Consider the following 19,696-nt stretch of genomic DNA (forward strand, 5'->3'; position numbering starts at 1 on the left):
AATACTCTGGAATAATATTGCAAGTTTATAAATGCCAATGTATTATATGCCCGGCAGCATCTTCAGGGTTACACAGCCAGGATCAGTGCCTTCTTTGATCCCAGCCATTGCCCAGGAGTGTGGCTGTCAACCTTTGTCATATCATCACTAGGGACGGTGTGTATACAGTGGAGCTTCATATGAAGGAATACAAAACAAATAGAATATACTATAGAAAAGAGAGTAGGTAGAAACGGAAAAAGAATAATAGGAAAGTTGTGCAGATTTCTAGTTATCATATACAGAGTTAAAATAATTTCCTCTTTTTTAATGTTATGTTCTGCTTCATGTTTGCCACAAAATTGGCACCATAGGAAAAAGAAAAAAAAAAGATTTTTTTCAAACAAAATATATTTTTTTGTAGAGATAGCAAAGAGACAATTATATTAGTACAAAGGAGGCTATAGACCAAAATGTTCTGCAGGAGTTGAAATGCGCAGATCATCTGAGAAAGAAATGATTTTTGCATTACAAACAGGTAAAGAAGCAAGACTCCACACGCAGCAGTGGTACGTCGTTCTGGAAGGATATAATAATGCAGCAATTACATCCAATCAGCACCAGCAGAGGTAGCTGTCATGGGATCTTGTAAAACAATGTTTACACTGTAAATTGTCTGATTGGTTTAATCATATATGATGGCTATGGTTTCAAAGTGACGCAGATCATGGATATTCTTTTCTTACCGACTTGAGCTCTTTCCGAAGTCTCTCATTTTCAGCAATTACTTTCTCCATGCCTTTTGTCTTTGCTTCATATCTCATACTTAGCTGTCCACCCACATGCAGCTGCAGCTTTTCAAGTTCTGACTAGGTGGGCAATAAAGAAAAATGATTATGAAGTACTGATCTCTTACAACACGCAGACTTGTATTAATGCGGCTCTGAACAGAAGCAACAAGAATAATACAGAGTTTTAGTTCACAATAAATGCTCATTATCATTGAGTGTCGCAGGCCATATGACAAGGCTTTATTTCTGAAAAAGATTGTAAATAAACTTTGTGCGACAACTGCTATTAGGTTTACATCTGGGCAGGCAGAGTTTGTTTAGAGCGTGGCTCTAGTGTAGTGATGGCTAACCTATGAGGTGTGTTACAGGTGACATGTCGAGACGTTTTTGCTGCCGCGTGGCACTGGCTTTACCGCCTTCACTAACGGAGATAAGATGGCACCATTCGTGCCGCCCTCTCAGTAGGCGAGTGGCCCCACCTCTGGATGCTGATGCGGTCAGGTAGTGAAGCCAGAGCAGCAAGCAGACAGTGTCAGCATCTGGAGGTAGGACAACTCTCCTACTGGGAGCGTGGCACAAAAGGCCCCAATCTTCCCTCCATTAGTGAAGGCAGTGAAGCCAGACCTCACCACCCACAGACTTGCAACCCATGTAAGCGGCGGATGGCTCTTGGGGGATAGGAGAGTAATTTCAGGCATGTGAGCTCCTTACACACACGCCATTGTCTTAAACCAAGTACCAAAATCTCACGTTGCCACCATACAAATCGCTCAGCAATACAGGGAGAAGAGAACACGCCATCACAGTTACAGTTACCCTGCCAAAACCTCACAGTGCTACCACTGTACCCACAACACCGTTACTGCTCAGCAATACTGGGAGAAGAGAAAACCCCATGAGAGACAGTTACCCTGCCAAGACCTTACAGTGCTACCACTGTACCCCAACATCGTTACTGCTCATTAATACTGGGGGAAGAGAACAGTCATCAGAGACAGTTAGCCTTGCTAAGACCTCACAGTGCTACCACTGTACCTCAACACCGTTACTGCTCAGCAATACTGGGGAAGAGAACACCCCATCAGAGACAGTTAACTCTGCCAAGATGGCACTGTGTTACCACTGTACCCCAACACAGTTACCGCTCAGCAATACAGGAGGAAGATAACACCCCATTAGAGACAGTTACCCTGCAAAGACCACACTGTGCTACCACTGTACCTCAACATAGTTACAGCTCATCAATACAGGAGGAAGATAACACCCCATGAGAGACAGTTACCTTTTCCAAGATGACACTGTGCTACCACTGTATCCCAACAGTTACTGCTTATCAATACTGTGGGAAGAGAACACTCCATCAGAGACAGTTAACTCTGCCAAGACCTCACAGTGCTACCACTGTACCCCAATACAGTTACTGCTCATTAATACTGGGGGAAGAGAAGAGCTATCAGAGACAGTTACCCTGCCAAGACCTCACAATCCTACCACTGTACCCCAACATCGTTACTGCTCAGCAATTCAAGGGGAAGGTAACATCTGATCTGAGACTCTAGTCTAGTTAACCCCTAATTGCCTGCAGGGCTAACAGGCTATCTCCTGTCACCGCTTACCTGATGAAGAACCAAATAAATAAAAAAAGCTAGATTAAATAAAGGAAGTGGTAGTAGCAGTAGCCGACCCTTTCAAAAGATAAAAAAATGAAATTCAGCAGCAAAAAAAGTCATTAAGCAGTTAAGGTAAAGAATTATTTGCTTTATTAATAAATACAGTAAATATATTAGAATTAACATTTTTTGTTATTAGAGCTACAAATATCACAAAATTATGGATTTTTCTAAAAGTGACACGCCATCTGAGTTACTGTATATTTCTAAAATATTTAAAAAACATATATCATTCCCTTTACACTTCCCAAATACTGCAATTGTGTGTTCATACATCACATAAAATCCCAAAGATCTCCAAGTTCCTATCTCAATATGTAGTAAATGCAATAATATTATTAGCAAATATCTCAAATTATAAATGTTGTACAGTTCTTCTGATTAGCTATGTCACTTACCTCATGTGCAGGCTATTGGAGCTTAGGCATCCATGGTTACAACCACTCATATAGTGACGGTTAGCTGCTTGTGGTCATAGCCATAGATACCCAAGCTGCAATGCCCTGTACATGAGGTAAGAGACATGGCTATATCAGGAAAACTATAATACATTTCTAATTGGAGATAATTGCTAATATTATTATTACACCTACTTCATATTGGAATATGATCTTGGAGATGGACATATCCCTTTAACCCCTTCAGCCCCGGGGCACTTTCCGTTTTTGCGTTTTTGTTTTTTGCTCCCCTTCTTCCGAGAGCCGTAACTTTTTTATTTTTCCGTCAATCTTGCCATATGAGGGCTTGTTTTTTGCGGGACAAGTTGTACTTTTAAATGAAACCATAAGTTTTACCATATGGTGTACTGGAAAGCAGCAAAAAAATTCCAAGTGTGGAAAAATTGCAAAAAAAGTGTGATGGCACAATAGTTTTTGGGATCTTTTATTCACGGTGTTCACTATATGGTAAAACTGATGTGTGGGTATGATGCCTGAGGTCGGTGCGAGTTTGTAGACACCAAACATGTATAGGTTTACTTGTATCTAAGGGGTTAAAAAAAAATTCACAAGCTTGTCCAATAAAAGTGGCGTACGTTTTGCGCCATTTTCCGAAACCCGTAGAGTTCTCATTTTTTGGGATCTATGGCTCAGTGACGGCTTATTTTTTGCGTCTCGAGCTGATGTTTCTAATGATAGCATTTTTGCGCAGATGCTATGTTTTGATCGCCTGTTATTGCATTTTGCGTAAAACTTGCGGCGACCAAAAAACATAATTTTGGCGTTTGGAATTTTTGTGCCACTACGCCGTTTACCAATCAGATTAATTGATTTTATATTTTGATAGATCGGGCATTTCTGAACGCGGCGATACCAAATATCTGTATATTTTTTTTTTTTTAACCCTTTAATTTTCAATGGGGGGAAAGGGGGGTGATTTGAACTTTTAGGTTTTTTTTTTTTTTTTTAATTTTTTAAAACTTTTTTTTTACTTTTTTTATTTTATTTTACTAGTCCCCCTAGGGGGCTATAGCGATAAGCAATCCGATCGCTGATCGCTATCTGCTGATCACAGCTATACTGCTGTAAACAGCAGAAATAGTCACTTTCTTTTTTCCTCTGCTCCGTGCCGAGGAAAAAGGAAAGTGAAACTTCTACGCAGCAGGCGTCATCACATGACGCTGTGCTACGATGGCAGCCACCGAACGTCACGTGATCACTCACGTGACGTCCGGAGGGGGCGGCGGTAAGTAGAAAACATGGCCGCGCGCATATAGATCTCGCTGCCAGACTTTGGCAGCGAGATCTAAGGGGTTAATGTTCCGGGTGGAATGCGATTCCACTCGGAACATGTAGGCACACATGTCAGCTGTTTAAAACAGCTGAAATGTGTGCCAATCCACGCCACCTGCCCGCGGCAGGGGGCAGGGCTTACCGGGACACGATCCATGACGGAAAGATCCGTCCATGGTCGTGAAGGGGTTAAGTTTGTGAGTGTCAAGTGAAAAAATGTGGAAAAGTTCAAGGGGTATGAATACTTTTTCAAGGCACTGTATCAGACTATTCTGTGCAGTGCAGTGTGGCAGACAACAAAGCCATTTAGGAGCATGATAAAGATGTCATAACATCAAGTAGCTTTGGAGACCTGAACTTATCGTCCATATGAAGATGAAGGCATACCTTGAGGTTTTCATTTTGCAATTCCAGGTTGGATATCTTTTCATTTGCCACTACTCCAGGAGCTTTCTTAAGTTCCTCATTTTCTCTCTGAACTCGTTCAACCACTCTTTTCATTAACCCTATTGTCTTCTCCAGTTCTGGAACAGTCTTTCCACTTCTTCCAGACTATAGAAACATTTATGAACATATAGCGGATTAATAGTGGATGGTGATGATCAGGAGTGGTCCACGACTCCACGTATAGATTACTTTCCATAATACACAAGGAGTGAAATATTCCTTGCAAATTTCATGGCAGTGTCTCAGGTGTAAATTATATATTGTATAATGTATGAATACAATTGTACAAATGTACAATACAATTTTTCAAAATGTTATGGAAAGAGTTCCTTATAATTAGAAAAACAATAGAAGAAAAGTAATGTGAACTGAGAACCAAAAAGTACACAATAAATCATAAAAATTCAACAGCTGGACATTCCAGACAAAAAATAAAACCACTCTACTCATCACCCCTCCCCCCTTTTTATTCAATGACAATTATAAGACATCACAAGACATCATTAGTTTATTACACTTACTTATATGGCGCCACCATATTCCATAATACTTTAAAGACATTATCAGTACTGCCCTATTGGGGCTCACAATCTGAATTCCCTATCAGTATATCTTTGATGTGTGGGAGGAAACTGGAGAAAAACCATACAAACATAAGGAGAACATATATACTGCTTGCAGATGTTGGCCTTGGAGGGATCTGAACCCAGGACCCCAGCGCTGCCCCTAGTTCTCATTGGGAAGGGAGTTCAACACGGAAAATGTTATCCTTACATGCACTCACTAGCGGAGGGATTATTCTCTAATGGCAAACTACTGTATATAGCTTCAACAGGGTTTAAAAGAAAAATGTTAATAAATCTCTTATAATTGTGTATAATAACAAAAGAGTGGCTAAATAAAGTAGGAATTCTTGATGTTCTTCTTCTTGGGGTAACGACCACCAGGAAAATCAAATCCTGGTTCAGAAGACACAGGAAAAACTTGAATTATAGCTGAAAGTGACTGACTACATAACATCAAGAATAACAGAATCCAATATTTAGAAACTAATCTTAAGCCAACCCGTGGAAGTTCGGTCCACCCAGACTATAAATAAAAGCTCGGTTCGGGAAGCGGACTTTACCACGGATGCTGAACCCCATATACTGTATGTCAATGGAGACCTGAACTTGTCTGCTGTAAAATGGCTGTAAAATGGTCATGGTAAGGGCTAGGGGCTACAAAAGGAAGCAAAACGGAAAACTGTGAATAAGGAATTAAAAAAAAAAATATGTGGTCCCACTGGTTATCGAAAATAGAGGATATCCCATGTAGTTTTTAAAAAAATATTTAAATAAATAATTTTTAAAACCAGTGAGGACTCCGGCCTATTTCTGAAATCCAACCAAGGTGAAGCAGACAGTTGGCTGCTGATATTATCAGAGTGGGAAGGGTCATATTTTTGCCCCTCTCAGCCTGGAAATAGTAGCCTGTAGCCATCCCAGAAGTGGCGCATCACTTTAGATGTGCTAAATCTGGCGCTTTACCTGGCTATTCCGATTGGCCTGGTGCAGTGGAAATCGGGGTAATACTTTTGTGGTTGATGTCAGCTGTGAATTGACAAATTATTAATTAAAAAGAAATCCTGGAAGGTCCGACGTAATCCAATGGAGTTATGTCCCATGCTGTCCATGGATTCCTATGGAGCTACATTCTGGGAGTTTTCTCAGAACGAGGCTCTATAAGTCACTGCTGGTCAGCAGCAGCCCGCAATTTCTTACGAGAGTAAAAAATTCTGTGCTGCTGCTGACCAGCAGTAACTTATAGAGCCTCGTTCTGAGAAAGTTCTCAGAACGCAGCTCCATAGAATTCGATAGGTTTCGTGGGACATTACTCTTTAGATTAACTCAGAAATTCCAGGATTTATGTTTAAATAATAAATTGGTGAATGAGGGAGTGTTTATTCCCCAGTTGGATTTCGCTGGAATTTCAAACATTTTTTTTATTAATATATTGGTGAATGAGGGAGTGTAAGGAGTCTTTATTCAAATATTTTGTTTTTCCTTTTGTGTGTGTTTTTTTTTTTTTTTAACACTGTACTTGCCAAGTTAGTAATGGGGGTGCTCTGCGGAAACGTGTAGTACAGCTCCCAGCTACTCTCTAGGTGATGCCCAATCATATCTTACAGTAAATCGAGGAAAAAAGGTGTGCACACTATACTGATTTCTTCAGGTACAAATGTACGGGTGAGGTTCCCAGAATACAGTCATTAAAGATACACTGCACACTGATTATTCTTTGCAAATGGAAGGGTATTTATTTACATAGGAGAAATCATAGAACGTAGTACGACCAATTCAATGTTTCGGCTTAAGCAGCCTTGTTCACGCAGTCGCTTGTGATGTTGATCTCCTTTATATATAAGAGGTTTATAAAGAAAAGATAGTTCCTTAATGTAGTGTGCACTCCCGTGCTGTTATATCTCCTGTACGGGAGTGCACACTACAGTAAGGAACCCTCATTTCTTTATAAACCTCTCATATATATAAAGGAAATCAACATCAGAAGCGACCGCGTGAACAAGGCTGCTTAAGCCGAAACGTTGAATTGGTCGTACTAAGTTCTAAGATTTCGCCTATGTACATAAATACTCTTCCATTTGCAAAGAATAATAAGTGTGCAATCATATTTTACAGACAAGTTAAACACGCAATGTGTGATCTATAAATAATGGTTCACATGCATTGGCAGTCTAGACCATAGTAAGTATCATTAGTGATGATTGGTAAATGAATAGCATAGAGTACGAGTTAGATGTATGGCATGTGATCTACAAGGAAAAATATTCGGACCATTGGCCGAATATCAGGAACAATAACAAGGCAAAAATTGTTTTTCAGAACTATATTGTAAAACATTATTATGAAGCATTTTAGCTTCATTATTAAAAAACAAAAAAACATCCTGGACAACTCCTTTAAACTTAGCAACTCTAAGGGCCTGTGAACATGATCAGGATTAGCAGTGTTTTGGACACAGCGTATTTTCACTGCATGCAAAACTCTGCATTGTACAATACAAGCACAGTGGATGGGATTTATAGAAATCCGATGTCCACTGTGCTTCTTTTCTAAGCAGCCTAAACAGACCTGTGGCGCAGGTTTGCAAGCAGCACCCTATCAATTTATACTTCGGAGAAGGAGTGGGAGAACACAGTGAAAATATGCTGCGCCCAGATTCCTGATTGTGGGCACGGACGCTGCGTCCTGCAGAGAACACTAGAGTCTCCACAAGAAGAATGATGCTGTGTCTAGAACGCAACGTCTCCTGATGTGCACATACCCTAAATGCTATAGGAAGTAGCAAATCTTGGAGATTAAGCATAGACGGAATAAGGAGAAACACACACGTACAGTAGTTATCACCAGCAGAGACTTCCCACTGATGGGTGTTCCTATGTTTCAAATCTCATAACAATTGTCAAGGTTACCATTTCAATAAGAGGGAGGGGAGCGCAGTTTTTGCAGGAGAGCTATAGCCTGCAGAGAAGTAGTAGATTTAGCACTATATTTTGTGTTCGCCAATGATTATTTTACTGCATATAATAGCTATTGTGTAAGTAGATGAACATTATTATCTGTTTTTTTTTCACATTAATGATAAATGTATTGATATAAAAAAACTGCAGAGAACAAGCTTGCTATGCATGTGGGTGGCAAACACATCAATACAATAGCTAGCGAGGCTTTTCTTTACTGTGATGTTCATAAATTATTGAAATTGTTATTGTCAATAATCTTTCCTCACTGTTGGGTACTTTATAGAATATTAGAAGAATTTCTCACTATTATTAAAGGTAGAATGGCACGGAAATGTCCAAATGTGCCTCATTAGGCCCAATAAACGATGGCATGTTAACATATACAGCTAAGCTTGCCCTAATGTAATGAGAAGCAAACTAGCCGAGGTTTTATTGTTAGCTTTAAAATTTAATTATTGCGCTATTTTAATCATTTCATCTCGCTAAATATGTGTTTGACACACAATATATTTTATGCAATATAATTTTCTTATGGGGCTTAGTTAGCTACACTTTGAGGACGGTTTATTAAGCCCAAGAGCTCCATACTTTCTTGAGCTCCTTTTACCCATGAATATTTTTTAACCCATTCATAACATGCTGAGTCCCCATTTTTTTATGCAGGCTCTGAAGCTGAGCCTGCATCTTTCCTGCCAGATGCTGGCTGTACGACACAGCCAATGTCTGCCTCTAACAGCAGTGAGTGAAGCTGAACTCCGCACCTCCATGCTGTTAACACTTTAAATGCCATTGCCAATCTTGCCAGTAACATTTAACTTGTGCAGTCACGATGGTCAACGAGCCCATCAGAATCCTGAAATCGCATTGTCATGGCAGTTGGGTGTCTGATGAGCCCCGTACTTGCCAAGATGGTGCTCCTCTGAAGATCAGCCATAGGCCAGGTAATTGTTTATACTAATTTCAGGGTAAATGATATTTCTTTGGTTCTGGTACAATGGCTAACAATCAGTGGAGGGTAGTGCTAGATAGAATACAGCATGCTGCTGAGAAGCTGTAAGTGCATCGTCATGCCACAATGCACTTCCAGATTCATGTATACACAACTTCAAAACTGCAGGAGCAGCATTTTGGGGGGCAATAAAGTGATTGTGAAGCCCTTTTAAAAGATAAGCAAGTCAGCAAAAGAAAGGGTTTAGGGTGAAATGAAAGGGGATGTAAGGGTGTTATTGCCCTGAAGGATCTATACTCATCCCTCAACAGCACAGTGGCTCAGTGGTTGGCACTGTTGCTTTGCAGATCAAAGAATTTGTTTTTCCCATGTTTTTATGACTTTCCTCTGTGCCCTCCGGTCTCTTCCACACGCCAAAGACCTACTGATAGGGAATTTAAATTGTGAGCCCCAATGGGGACAGTGAGGATAATGTTTGTAAAGCGCTGTGGAATACGATGGTGCTCTATAAGCAAGTAAAATAAATATTTCTGTAAATGGAAGGGACCGATACTTTTTCACAGAATTGTACAAGGCGTCAACACTCACCCCTCTGACATTTCCAAGTTTACGTTCTGCTTCCAGTTTATCTTTTTTGAGAAGATCACACATTTCCTTTAAGTTAGCTATTTGATCCTAAAAGTGGTAGATGTACATATACTGTAATCAGAAAACTTAAAAAGCAAAATGGAAGTCAGATGCATTTACTGGATATATATACACTAAAGCGGATCGGTCACCAGATTTCACAATACGACCATCTTTTGGATCTAATTATTTACTTTAAAATCCATGACAGAATGGCTGCATACTAGATCTCTTAAGGTACCGTCACACTAAACAACTTACCAGCGATCCCAACAACGATACAACCTGATAGGGATCGCTGGTAAGTTGCTAGGAGGTCGCTGGTGAGAGGTCACACAGTCAGACGCTCCAGCGATCCCACCAGCAACCAGTGACCAGCCCCCAGCCAGCAGCGACGCACTGAAGCGATGCTGCGCTTGGTAACTAAGGTAAATATTGGGTAACCAACCCGATATTTACCTTGGTTACCAGCGCACGCAGCTACACGTGCAGAGAGCAGGGAGCAGCGCACACTGCTTAGCGCTGGCTCCCTGTTCTCCTAGCTACAGTACACATCGGGTTAATTACCCGATGTGTGCTGCAGCTACATGTGCACAGAGCAGGAGCCGCGCACACTGCTTAGCGCTGGCTCCCTGCTCTCCTAGCTACAGTACACATCGGGTTAATTACCTGATGTGTGCTGTAGCTACACGTGCAGGGAGCAGCGCACACTGCTTAGCGCTGGCTGCCTGCTCTCCTAGTTACAGCACACATGGGGTTAATTACATGATGTGTACTCTGCTACACGTGCAAGGAGCAGGAGCCGGCACTGACAGTGAGAGCGGCGGAGGCTGGTAACGAAGGTAAATATCAGGTAACCAAGGACAGGGCTTCTTGGTTACGTGATGTTTACCGTGGTTACCAGTGTCCGCAGAAGCCGGCTCCTGCTGCCTGCACATTTAAGTCCCATTTGCACACTGAGACTTTCTAGCGATCATGCTGCACAGCGGGAAACAAAGGACCAAAGAATGGTCCTGAACGATTTGTAGCGATCAGCAACTTCACAGCAGGGGCCAGGTCACTGATGTGTTTCACACACTGCAATGTCGCTGAGGAGGTCGCTATTACGTCTCAAAACTGGTGACGTTACAGCGATGTCGTTTGCGATGTTGCAGTGTGTAAAGCCACCTTGAGACCTGATGAGGTTAGTGTACTTACTAAAATTCATGTCAAAACTGCAGAATAATCCTTTATGAGAGTTTCTATCAATCGCTTGCCATCCATCCCAATTGACAGTTCCTCACTGTCCCTCCTCTCTGCTGCTGAGATCTCACACTGCTCAATACAAGCTGCACGCATCAGGCTGGGTGGGTAAAGATGGAGTACACTTTGACTAATGACATATTTAATTCTATAGTTAGACTATATCAAGATTATACAGTAATATATTTTCAAAGTAAACACACCAGCCTCATCAAGTCTCACTGTCAATTTTAGATTGAATAGTGCTGTGAAATTTGGTGACACATCTAATATATACATGCAAAAAAAGTTATGAAAAAGAAATAAAATCATGCTGTCATAAGCATGCATACACTTCACTCACGATCAGCAAATCACCACTATACCTTTAAACGTGGCAAGTCTTTATTAGCCTGCTCCAGTTGAAACTGTATCTCCACATTTTCAGCAGATAGTCTCAAATTCTCTCTTTGTAGTTCCATTTCTCTGCTAGTTGGATCCTCCGATCCTACACCGGATGTCTAGTGGAAGAAAATAAACTATTTTTCAGTAATTATACATTTGGCTAAGCATCTACATAATGCATTGGATCCGAGATACCTTATCGACAAAGCTAGCAGAGCTGAAGTCCTACCTAGTGCTAAGGGATAAACTAAGTAAGCCAACTACTGCTTCATAAAACAGGATCATGTATGGGAGGTTTGGGTATGGAAGGCGGTCACACCTGTAGATGAGGATTTAGGTCTGAACTCATATCCAATTTATTGGCATGGTCATTTTCGGAGACGTCCTCTCCACCCATATGGCATTTATTATCCTTAATGTCAGAGTAAGGATATGGCTGACCACCCTCTGAAGCAGTTGGGCATTCGGTATCGGAATTTATTGGGTGTCCATAACTCAGCTCTTTCTCCGGCTTCTCTCCGCTTGTACCCAACCATCCATCATTGTAATGTTGGCTTTCCTTAGCATCTTGAATTGTATTTGTCCTGCTGGGTTTACTAGGTGACGTGGTGAAGGTGTTCTGGCAGTCAATGTCTCCAATATCGTCAATAGCTTGGGTGCTTCCAACTGATGCGTCACCCAGCCCTGGGGTGGCTGTCGTGCTAACGGGAAGCGATGTATCACCCGGCTTAGAAGAAGGTGCCACACTAGCGGACCTCGATGCATCACATGATCGTGGTGAAGGTGTATTGCTGGCGGGTGGGGTTCTAGAACATGTTGCATTTTCTGCTCTACACAGATCATCGCCCACATCTGAAGCAGTGGCACTTACTGCTGTGGCATTATTCGGGTTATACACAGAAGGGCAATAATTTAAGACATCCACATTATCTTCAGCAATCGTTTCTATGTGCTGTGTTCTACAGTAAGACAACGTTGTCATATGCTCGTCAGCATCGTCTTCTATCAGAAGCGTTTTCTCCTTTATCCTTTTAAAGAGGCTTCTCCTTGTCATAGGAGTCACTGCATATTTTAGTTTATCCATTTTCTTTTCCGGATCTGCCTCTATATTCTGAGGTGTGACATGTATTAACACAGTGCACAAAAAAAAAAAAAAAAGAGAGATTAAGGAACATGGACATGGCAGGACATTTGTTTCCATCATATTCGCGGTCTGTCATTGTCAGCAGTTTGTCAGGATAATGGCGGGGTTAATGACAGAGCATGTGGCATGTGAGTTTGTGCCATGCTGGGTAAGCAATGCATAATCCTACTGAGAATGATAAATCATGAAGCTTACAATGCTGCAATATTTCTATCTCATGGCACTATATTCCTTACACATGTTGTACATAGTTTGTCATTTCCTTTCAATTCATTATATATATTTGGAACACAAATATCTTTATGTAAAAAATACTAGAGCGGTCTAATTTGTAGACATTCTAAACCTAAAGGGCATCTGTCACCAGGTTCTCGTCACCTAATATGAGAGCTGCATGACAAGGACAGAGACCCTAGTTCCAGTGATCGGTCACTTACCTGGATACTTGCTCTATTTTTGATAATCTCCTGCTGATAAGTGTTTTTTTTTTCTCTAGAAGACTAAAAAACCTGCTGGCAGGTATGGCGGCCATGCCCCCACCACTGAATGGCAGCTTTCTGTGTACACTGTACATAGGCAGAGAGCTGCCAATCAGAGAACTGGTAGATCTGCAGCAGATAAAGAAGGAAATTTTGTTTACTTACCGTAAATTCCTTTTCTTCTAGCTCCTATTGGGAGACCCAGACAATTGGGTGTATAGCTTCTGCCTCCGGAGGCCACACAAAGTATTACACTGAAAAGTGTAACCCCTCCCCCTCTGCTTATACACCCTCCCGTGCATCACGGGCTCCTCAGTTTTGGTGCAAAAGCAGGAAGGAGGAAACTTATAAATTGGTCTGGGGTAAATTCAATCCGAAGGAGTTCGGAGAACTGAAACCATAACCAAAAGAACAATTCAACATGAACAACATGTGTACACAAAAGAACAACCAGCCCGAAGGGAACAGGGGCGGGTGCTGGGTCTCCCAATAGGAGCTAGAAGAAAAGGAATTTACGGTAAGTAAACAAAATTCCCTTCTTCTTTGTCGCTCCATTGGGAGACCTAGACAATTGGGACGTCCAAAAGCAGTCCCTGGGTGGGTAAAAGAATACCTCAATAAAAGAGAGCCGAAAAACGACCCCTTCCTACAGGTGGGCAACCGCCGCCTGAAGGACTCGCCTACCTAGACTGGCATCTGCCGAAGCATAGGTATGCACTTGATAGTGTTTTGTGAAGGTGTGCAGACTAGACCAGGTAGCTGCCTGACACACCTGCTGAGCCGTAGCCCGGTGTCGCAATGCCCAGGACGCACCCACGGCTCTGGTAGAATGGGCTTTCAGGCCCGAAGGAAGACGAAGCCCCGAAGAACGGTAGGCTTCAAGAATCGGTTCCTTGATCCACCGAGCCAAGGTTGACTTGGAAGCCTGCGAACCCTTACGCTGGCCAGCGACCAGGACAAAGAGCGCATCTGAACGGCGCAGGGGCGCCGTGCGAGACACGTAGAGCCGGAGTGCTCTCACTAGATCTAATGAATGCAAATCCTTTTCACACTGGTGAACTGGATGAGGGCAAAATGACGGTAAGGAGATATCCTGATTGAGATGAAAAGGAGATACCACCTTAAGGAGAAGCTCCGGGACAGGACGCAGAACCACCTTATCCTGGTGAAACACCAGGAAAGGGGATTTGCATGACAGCGCTGCAAGCTCCGACACTCTTCGGAGTGAGGTAATTGAGATAAACCCGACGACGTAAGGAGCCAGGACTCAATGGCCACACAGTCAGGTTGAGGGCCGCAGAATTCAGATGGAAAAACGGCCCTTGTGACAGCAGGTCTGTGCGGTCTGGAAGCGCCTACGGCTGACCCACCGTGAGATGACACAGATCCGGGTACCACGACCGCCTCGGCCAATCTGGAGCGACGAGAATGGCGCGACGACAGTCGGATCTGATCTTGCGTAACACTCTGGGCAACATCGCCAGAGGAGGAAACACATAATGGAGTCGAAACTGCGACCAATCCTGAACTAACGCGTCCGCCGCCAGAGCTCTGTGATCTTGAGACCGTGCCATGAAGGCCGGGACCTTGTTGTTGTGCCGTGACGCCATGAGATCGACGTCCGGCGTTCCCCAGCGGCGACAGATCTCTCGAAACACGTCTGGGTGAAGAGACCATTCCCCCGCATCCATGCCCTGACGACTGAGAAAATCTGCTTCCCAGTTTTCTACGCCCGGGATGTGAACTGCGGAGAGGGTGGAGGCTGTGGCTTCCGCCCACAGCAGAATCCGCCGGACTTCCTGGAAGGCTTGACGGCTGCGCGTGCCGCCCTGGTGGTTGATGTACACGACCGCCGTGGCGTTGTCCGACTGTATGCGGATCTGCCTGCCCTCCAGCCACCGATGGAACGCCTTAAGGGCTAGATACACTGCCCTTATCTCCAGAACATTGATCTGAAGGGAAAACTCTATCGGAGTCCAGGTTCCCTGAGCCCTGTGGTGGAGAAAAACCGCTCCCCACCCTGACAGGCTCGCGTCCGTCGTGACCACAGCCCAGGTTGGGGGTAGGAAGGATTTTCCCTGCGACAGAGAGTTGGGAAGGAGCCACCACTGAAGTGATGTCTTGGTTGCAAGGGAAAGAGAGACGTTCTTGTCGAGGGACGTCGACCTCCTGTCCCATTTGCGGAGAATGTCCCATTGGAGTGGGCGCAGATGGAACTGCGCGAAGAGCACTGCCTCCATTGCTGCCACCATCTTCCCCAGGAAGTGCATGAGGCGCCTCAAGGGGTGTGACTGACCCCAAAGAAGAGATTGCACCCCTGTCTGCAGCGAAAGCTGTTTGTCCAGCGGTAGCTTGACTACCGCTGAGTGAGTATGAAACTCCATCCCGAGGTGAGTCAGTGATTGGGTCGGTGTCAACTTGGACTTTGGGAAGTTGATGAGCCACCCGAACTGCTGGAGAGTCGCCAGAGCGACGGTCAGGCTGTGTTGACACGCCACCCGGGAGGGTGCCCTGACTAGGAGATCGTCTAAGTAAGGGATCACCGAGTGTCCCTGAGAGTGTAGGACCGCCACAACGGATGCCATGACCTTGGTGAAGACCCGTGGGGCTGTCGCCAGGCCGAAAGGCAGTGCCACGAACTGAAGGTGTTCGTCCCCGATGGCGAAACGCAGGAAGCGTTGATGTTCGGGTGCGATCGGCACATGGAGATAAGCATCCTTGATGTAGATTGATGCTAGGAAGTCTCCTTGTGACATCGAAGCGATGACCGAGCGGAGAGATTCCATCCGAAACCTTCTGGTGCTCACATGCCTGTTGAGCAGTTTGAGGTCCAGAACGGGACGGAATGATCCGTCCTTCTTTGGCACCACGAACAAGTTGGAGTAGAAGCTGTGACCATGTTCCTGAGGGGGAATGGGAATCACCACTCCTTCTGTCTTCAGAACGCCCACAGCCTGAAAAAGTGCGCCGGCCCGAAATGGGGGCGGAGATGTTCTGAAGAAATGAGTCGGAGGACGAGAGCTGAACTCTATCCTGTAACCGTGAGACAGAATGTCTCTCACCCATCGGTCTTGGACATGTGGCCACCAGGCGTCGCAAAAGCGGGAGAGCCTGCCACCGACTGAGGATGCGGTTCGGGGAGGCCGAAAGTCATGAGGAGGCCGCCTTGGAGGCAGTGCCTCCGGCGGTTTTTTGGGGGCGTGACTTGGACCGCCACGCATAGGAGTTCCTCTGGCCCTTCTCCGGCCTGTTGGACGAGGAGGATTGGGACTTGGCTGAGGGCCGAAAGGACCGAAACCTCGGTTGTATTTTCCGTTGCTGAGGTCTCTTCGGTTTGGACTGGGGTAAGGACGAGTCCTTTCCCTTGGATTCCTTAATCATTTCATCCAATCGTTCGCCAAACAATCGGTCGCCAGAAAACGGCAAACCGGTTAAGAACTTCTTGGAAGCAGAGTCTGCCTTCCATTCGCGTAGCCACATGGCCCTGCGGACTGCCACCGAATTTTTTGGGGGCGTGACTTGGACCGCCACGCATAGGAGTTCCTCTGGCCCTTCTCCGGCCTGTTGGACGAGGAGGATTGGGACTTGGCTGAGGGCCGAAAGGACCGAAACCTCGGTTGTATTTTCCGTTGCTGAGGTCTCTTCGGTTTGGACTGGGGTAAGGACGAGTCCTTTCCCTTGGATTCCTTAATCATTTCATCCAATCGTTCGCCAAACAATCGGTCGCCAGAAAACGGCAAACCGGTTAAGAACTTCTTGGAAGCAGAGTCTGCCTTCCATTCGCGTAGCCACATGGCCCTGCGGACTGCCACCGAATTAGCGGATGCTACCGCTGTACGGCTAGCAGAGTCCAGGACGGCGTTCATGGCGTAGGACGAAAAAGCCGACGCCTGAGAAGCCAAGACGCAACTTGCGGAGCAGAGGTACGTGTGACCGCATTAATCTCAGACAGACAAGCTGAGATAGCTTGGAGTGCCCACACGGCTGCAAAGGCCGGGGCAAAAGACGCGCCTGTGGCTTCATAGATGGATTTCACCAGGAGCTCTATCTGCCTGTCAGTGGCATCCTTGAGCGATGAGCCATCTGCAACTGATAGTACAGATCTAGCCGCCAGTCTAGAGACTGGAGGATCCACCTTGGGACCTTGAGCCCAACCCTTAACTACGTCAGAGGGGAAGGGGTAACGTGTGTCATTAAGGCGCTTAGTAAAGCGCTTGTCCGGAAATGCTCTGTGCTTCTGGACAGCATCTCTGAAGTTAGAGTGATCAAAAAACGCACTCCGTGTACGTTTGGGAAACCTAAACTGGTGTTTCTCCTGCTGCGAAGCCGACTCCTCTATAGGTGGAGGTGGGGGAGAAAGATCTAGCACCTGGTTAATGGACGATATAAGATCATTTACTAAGGCGTCCCCCTCAGGTGTATCAAGATTGAGGGCAACGTCAGGGTCAGAGCCCTGAGCTGCGACGTCCGCCTCGTCCTCCAGAGAGTCCTCAAGCTGAGACCCCGAGCAGCGTGAGGAAGTCGGGGAAGATTCCCAGCGAGCCCGCTTAGCCGGTCTGGGACTGTGGTCCGTGCAGGAGTCCTCCACGTGAGACCTAGGGGCCACCCCAGGAGCACGCTGCGGCGCAGACCGAGAGGGGCCTGGAGGCGATGATCCAACAGTGCCCGGGGCCTGTGTAAGGACCGGTCTGGACTGCAAGGCTTCTAGTAGCTTGGCAGACCATTTGTCCATAGACTGAGCCATGGATTGTGAAAGCGACTCAGAGAGTTTCTCAGCAAAAACTGCAAACTCTGTCCCTGCCGCCTAGACAGTGGAAGCAGGAGGGTCTGCCTGATCCGAGGGGCCCACTAGTGACCGAGGCTCCGGCTGAGCAAGTGCAACAGGGGTCGAGCATTGCTCACAGTGAGGGTAGGTGGAACCCGCAGGTAACATAGCCCCACAAGAGGTACAGGTTGCAAAAAAACCCTTTGCCTTAGCGCCCTTGCTCCTTGTGGACGACATGCTGTTGTCTCCTAGGAGAGTGATCACTGAGGGTATATATCCAAAAGTAAACAACCCGGCCGAACAGAGAAAATATATACAAATATATATATATATACTCCGGCACCCTAGGGGGACCAGCACCGGGTGACCGGTGTGGCTTACCGACCGCCCAAAGCGGAGTGTGTGTCCACCAGATTCCCTGCCTTAGGTCTCCCAGAGCTGCAGAGCTCGTTCCTGAAATCCTCCACCGGCAGAATGTGTAAAAATGGCTGCCGGAGCTCTCAGGGGAGGAGGGAGCCGTGGGCGGCGACTAGTAAAGTGCGGGAATCTGGGGCCCCACAGTGATCAGTGAGGGGGGGGGGGAGGAAACCTAAAGTATGCTCCAGCCCTCACTGCCGACGTCAGGTCGACCGTCCCGCCCTTACCCCTGACTGGCAGGCCCGGGGGCGGGAGTTATGGTACTAGGCCGCAATGAAGCCGGGGACTAAATTTAATACCGCGGCCGACAAACAGGCTCGGTCGGCGCGGAAGTCCCGGTCTTCACAAATCAGCAGCTGCTGCAGCATCTGTGAAAACAAGCGCTCCATGCACAGTCCCCATGGGGACACAGAGTACCTTTAGATGCGGGGCCCTGTCCCTGAGGATACATAGACTCCTGTCCGGCAGATTCCCACAGGGGCTGCGGAGGGAGCCCGGTCCCAGTGAATGGATGACCGGTCAGGATCCCACTTCTCCCAGAGCCTCTAAGGGATGGTGAAGGAAAACGGCATGTGGCTCCAGCCTCTGTACCCGCAATGGGTACCTCAACCTTAACAGCACCGCAGATGTAGTGGGGTGAGAAGGGAGCATGCCGGGGGCCCTGTGGGGGCCCTCTTTTCTTCCATCCGATAAAATCAGCAGCTGCTGCTGACTAAAATAGGAATGCATGAGTGGATGTGTGCCTCCTTCCACACAAAGCATAAAACTGAGGAGCCCGTGATGCACGGGAGGGTGTATAGGCAGAGGGGAGGGGTTACACTTTTCAGTGTAATACTTTGTGTGGCCTCCGGAGGCAGAAGCTATACACCCAATTGTCTGGGTCTCCCAATGGAGCGACAAAGAAACAGTGATTTTATCAATACTTCACTAAGCAGCTCAGTAAGTGACATCATTGAAATCACGGTCTCTGTCTCTACATCACGCTGTTCCCAGATGGGACAGCAAAAACCTGCTGACAGATTCCCTTTAAGAGTAAGTATTTGAGAATTTCAGGCTCAACCACTCACTTGAGGTGCTTAGGGGGAAGAAGGCCATAAACAGAGTAATGTAAACCCCAGCACTCGAATGAAGACAAAAAGGATATATATGCAAGTGGATTTATTTACAGACACAGTCCAAAAGGAACCTAACCAAAGCAACAGCACCAACGTTTCGGCATAGAGCCTTTTTCAAGGTTGTTGCATCAATGGTCAGAACAAGGAAGCACGGGTCACGAAGGACAACCGGATGTACACAAAGAGAGGTAAGGTTCCACACGTTTGCAGCGCCGCTGCAGCCTTTCTCCCTGCCACTGATGCCAGCCACGAACTCCCACTGCAGGCGTCCATCCACCTTCTATAGTGACCCTGTCACCCCTTCACTAACGAGCACACTCTGCAAACGTGTGGAACCTTACCTCTCTTTGTGTACATCTGGTTGTCCTTCGTGACCCGTGCTTCCTTGTTCTGACCATTGATGCAACAACCTTGAAAAAGGCTCTATGCCGAAA

The 19,696-nt window shown here is 45.7% G+C and overlaps 1 protein-coding gene across 5 annotated transcripts in view; it reads right to left on the reverse strand.

The window, feature by feature from the left end:
- Positions 1-19,696, reverse strand: part of CEP290 (centrosomal protein 290) — a 451,099-nt gene that overhangs the window by 57,129 nt on the left and 374,274 nt on the right. For 3 of the 5 annotated variants that reach the window (XM_075344782.1, XM_075344781.1, XM_075344783.1), the window contains 5 exons: positions 11,662-12,453; positions 11,324-11,458; positions 9,678-9,764; positions 4,558-4,722; positions 726-848 (listed from right to left, as the gene is read on the reverse strand). In XM_075344782.1, the coding sequence (XP_075200897.1) occupies positions 726-848; positions 4,558-4,722; positions 9,678-9,764; positions 11,324-11,458; positions 11,662-12,453 (1,302 nt within the window). Of the gene's footprint in view, positions 1-725; positions 849-4,557; positions 4,723-9,677; positions 9,765-11,323; positions 11,459-11,572; positions 12,454-19,696 lie in introns of those variants that run through there. The other 2 variants (XM_075344784.1, XM_075344785.1) reach the window with 2 other exon arrangements.

Source organism: Anomaloglossus baeobatrachus, chromosome 4, assembly GCF_048569485.1.
Source record: "Anomaloglossus baeobatrachus isolate aAnoBae1 chromosome 4, aAnoBae1.hap1, whole genome shotgun sequence".
In the NCBI taxonomy this organism is placed as follows: Eukaryota; Metazoa; Chordata; class Amphibia; order Anura; family Aromobatidae; genus Anomaloglossus; species Anomaloglossus baeobatrachus.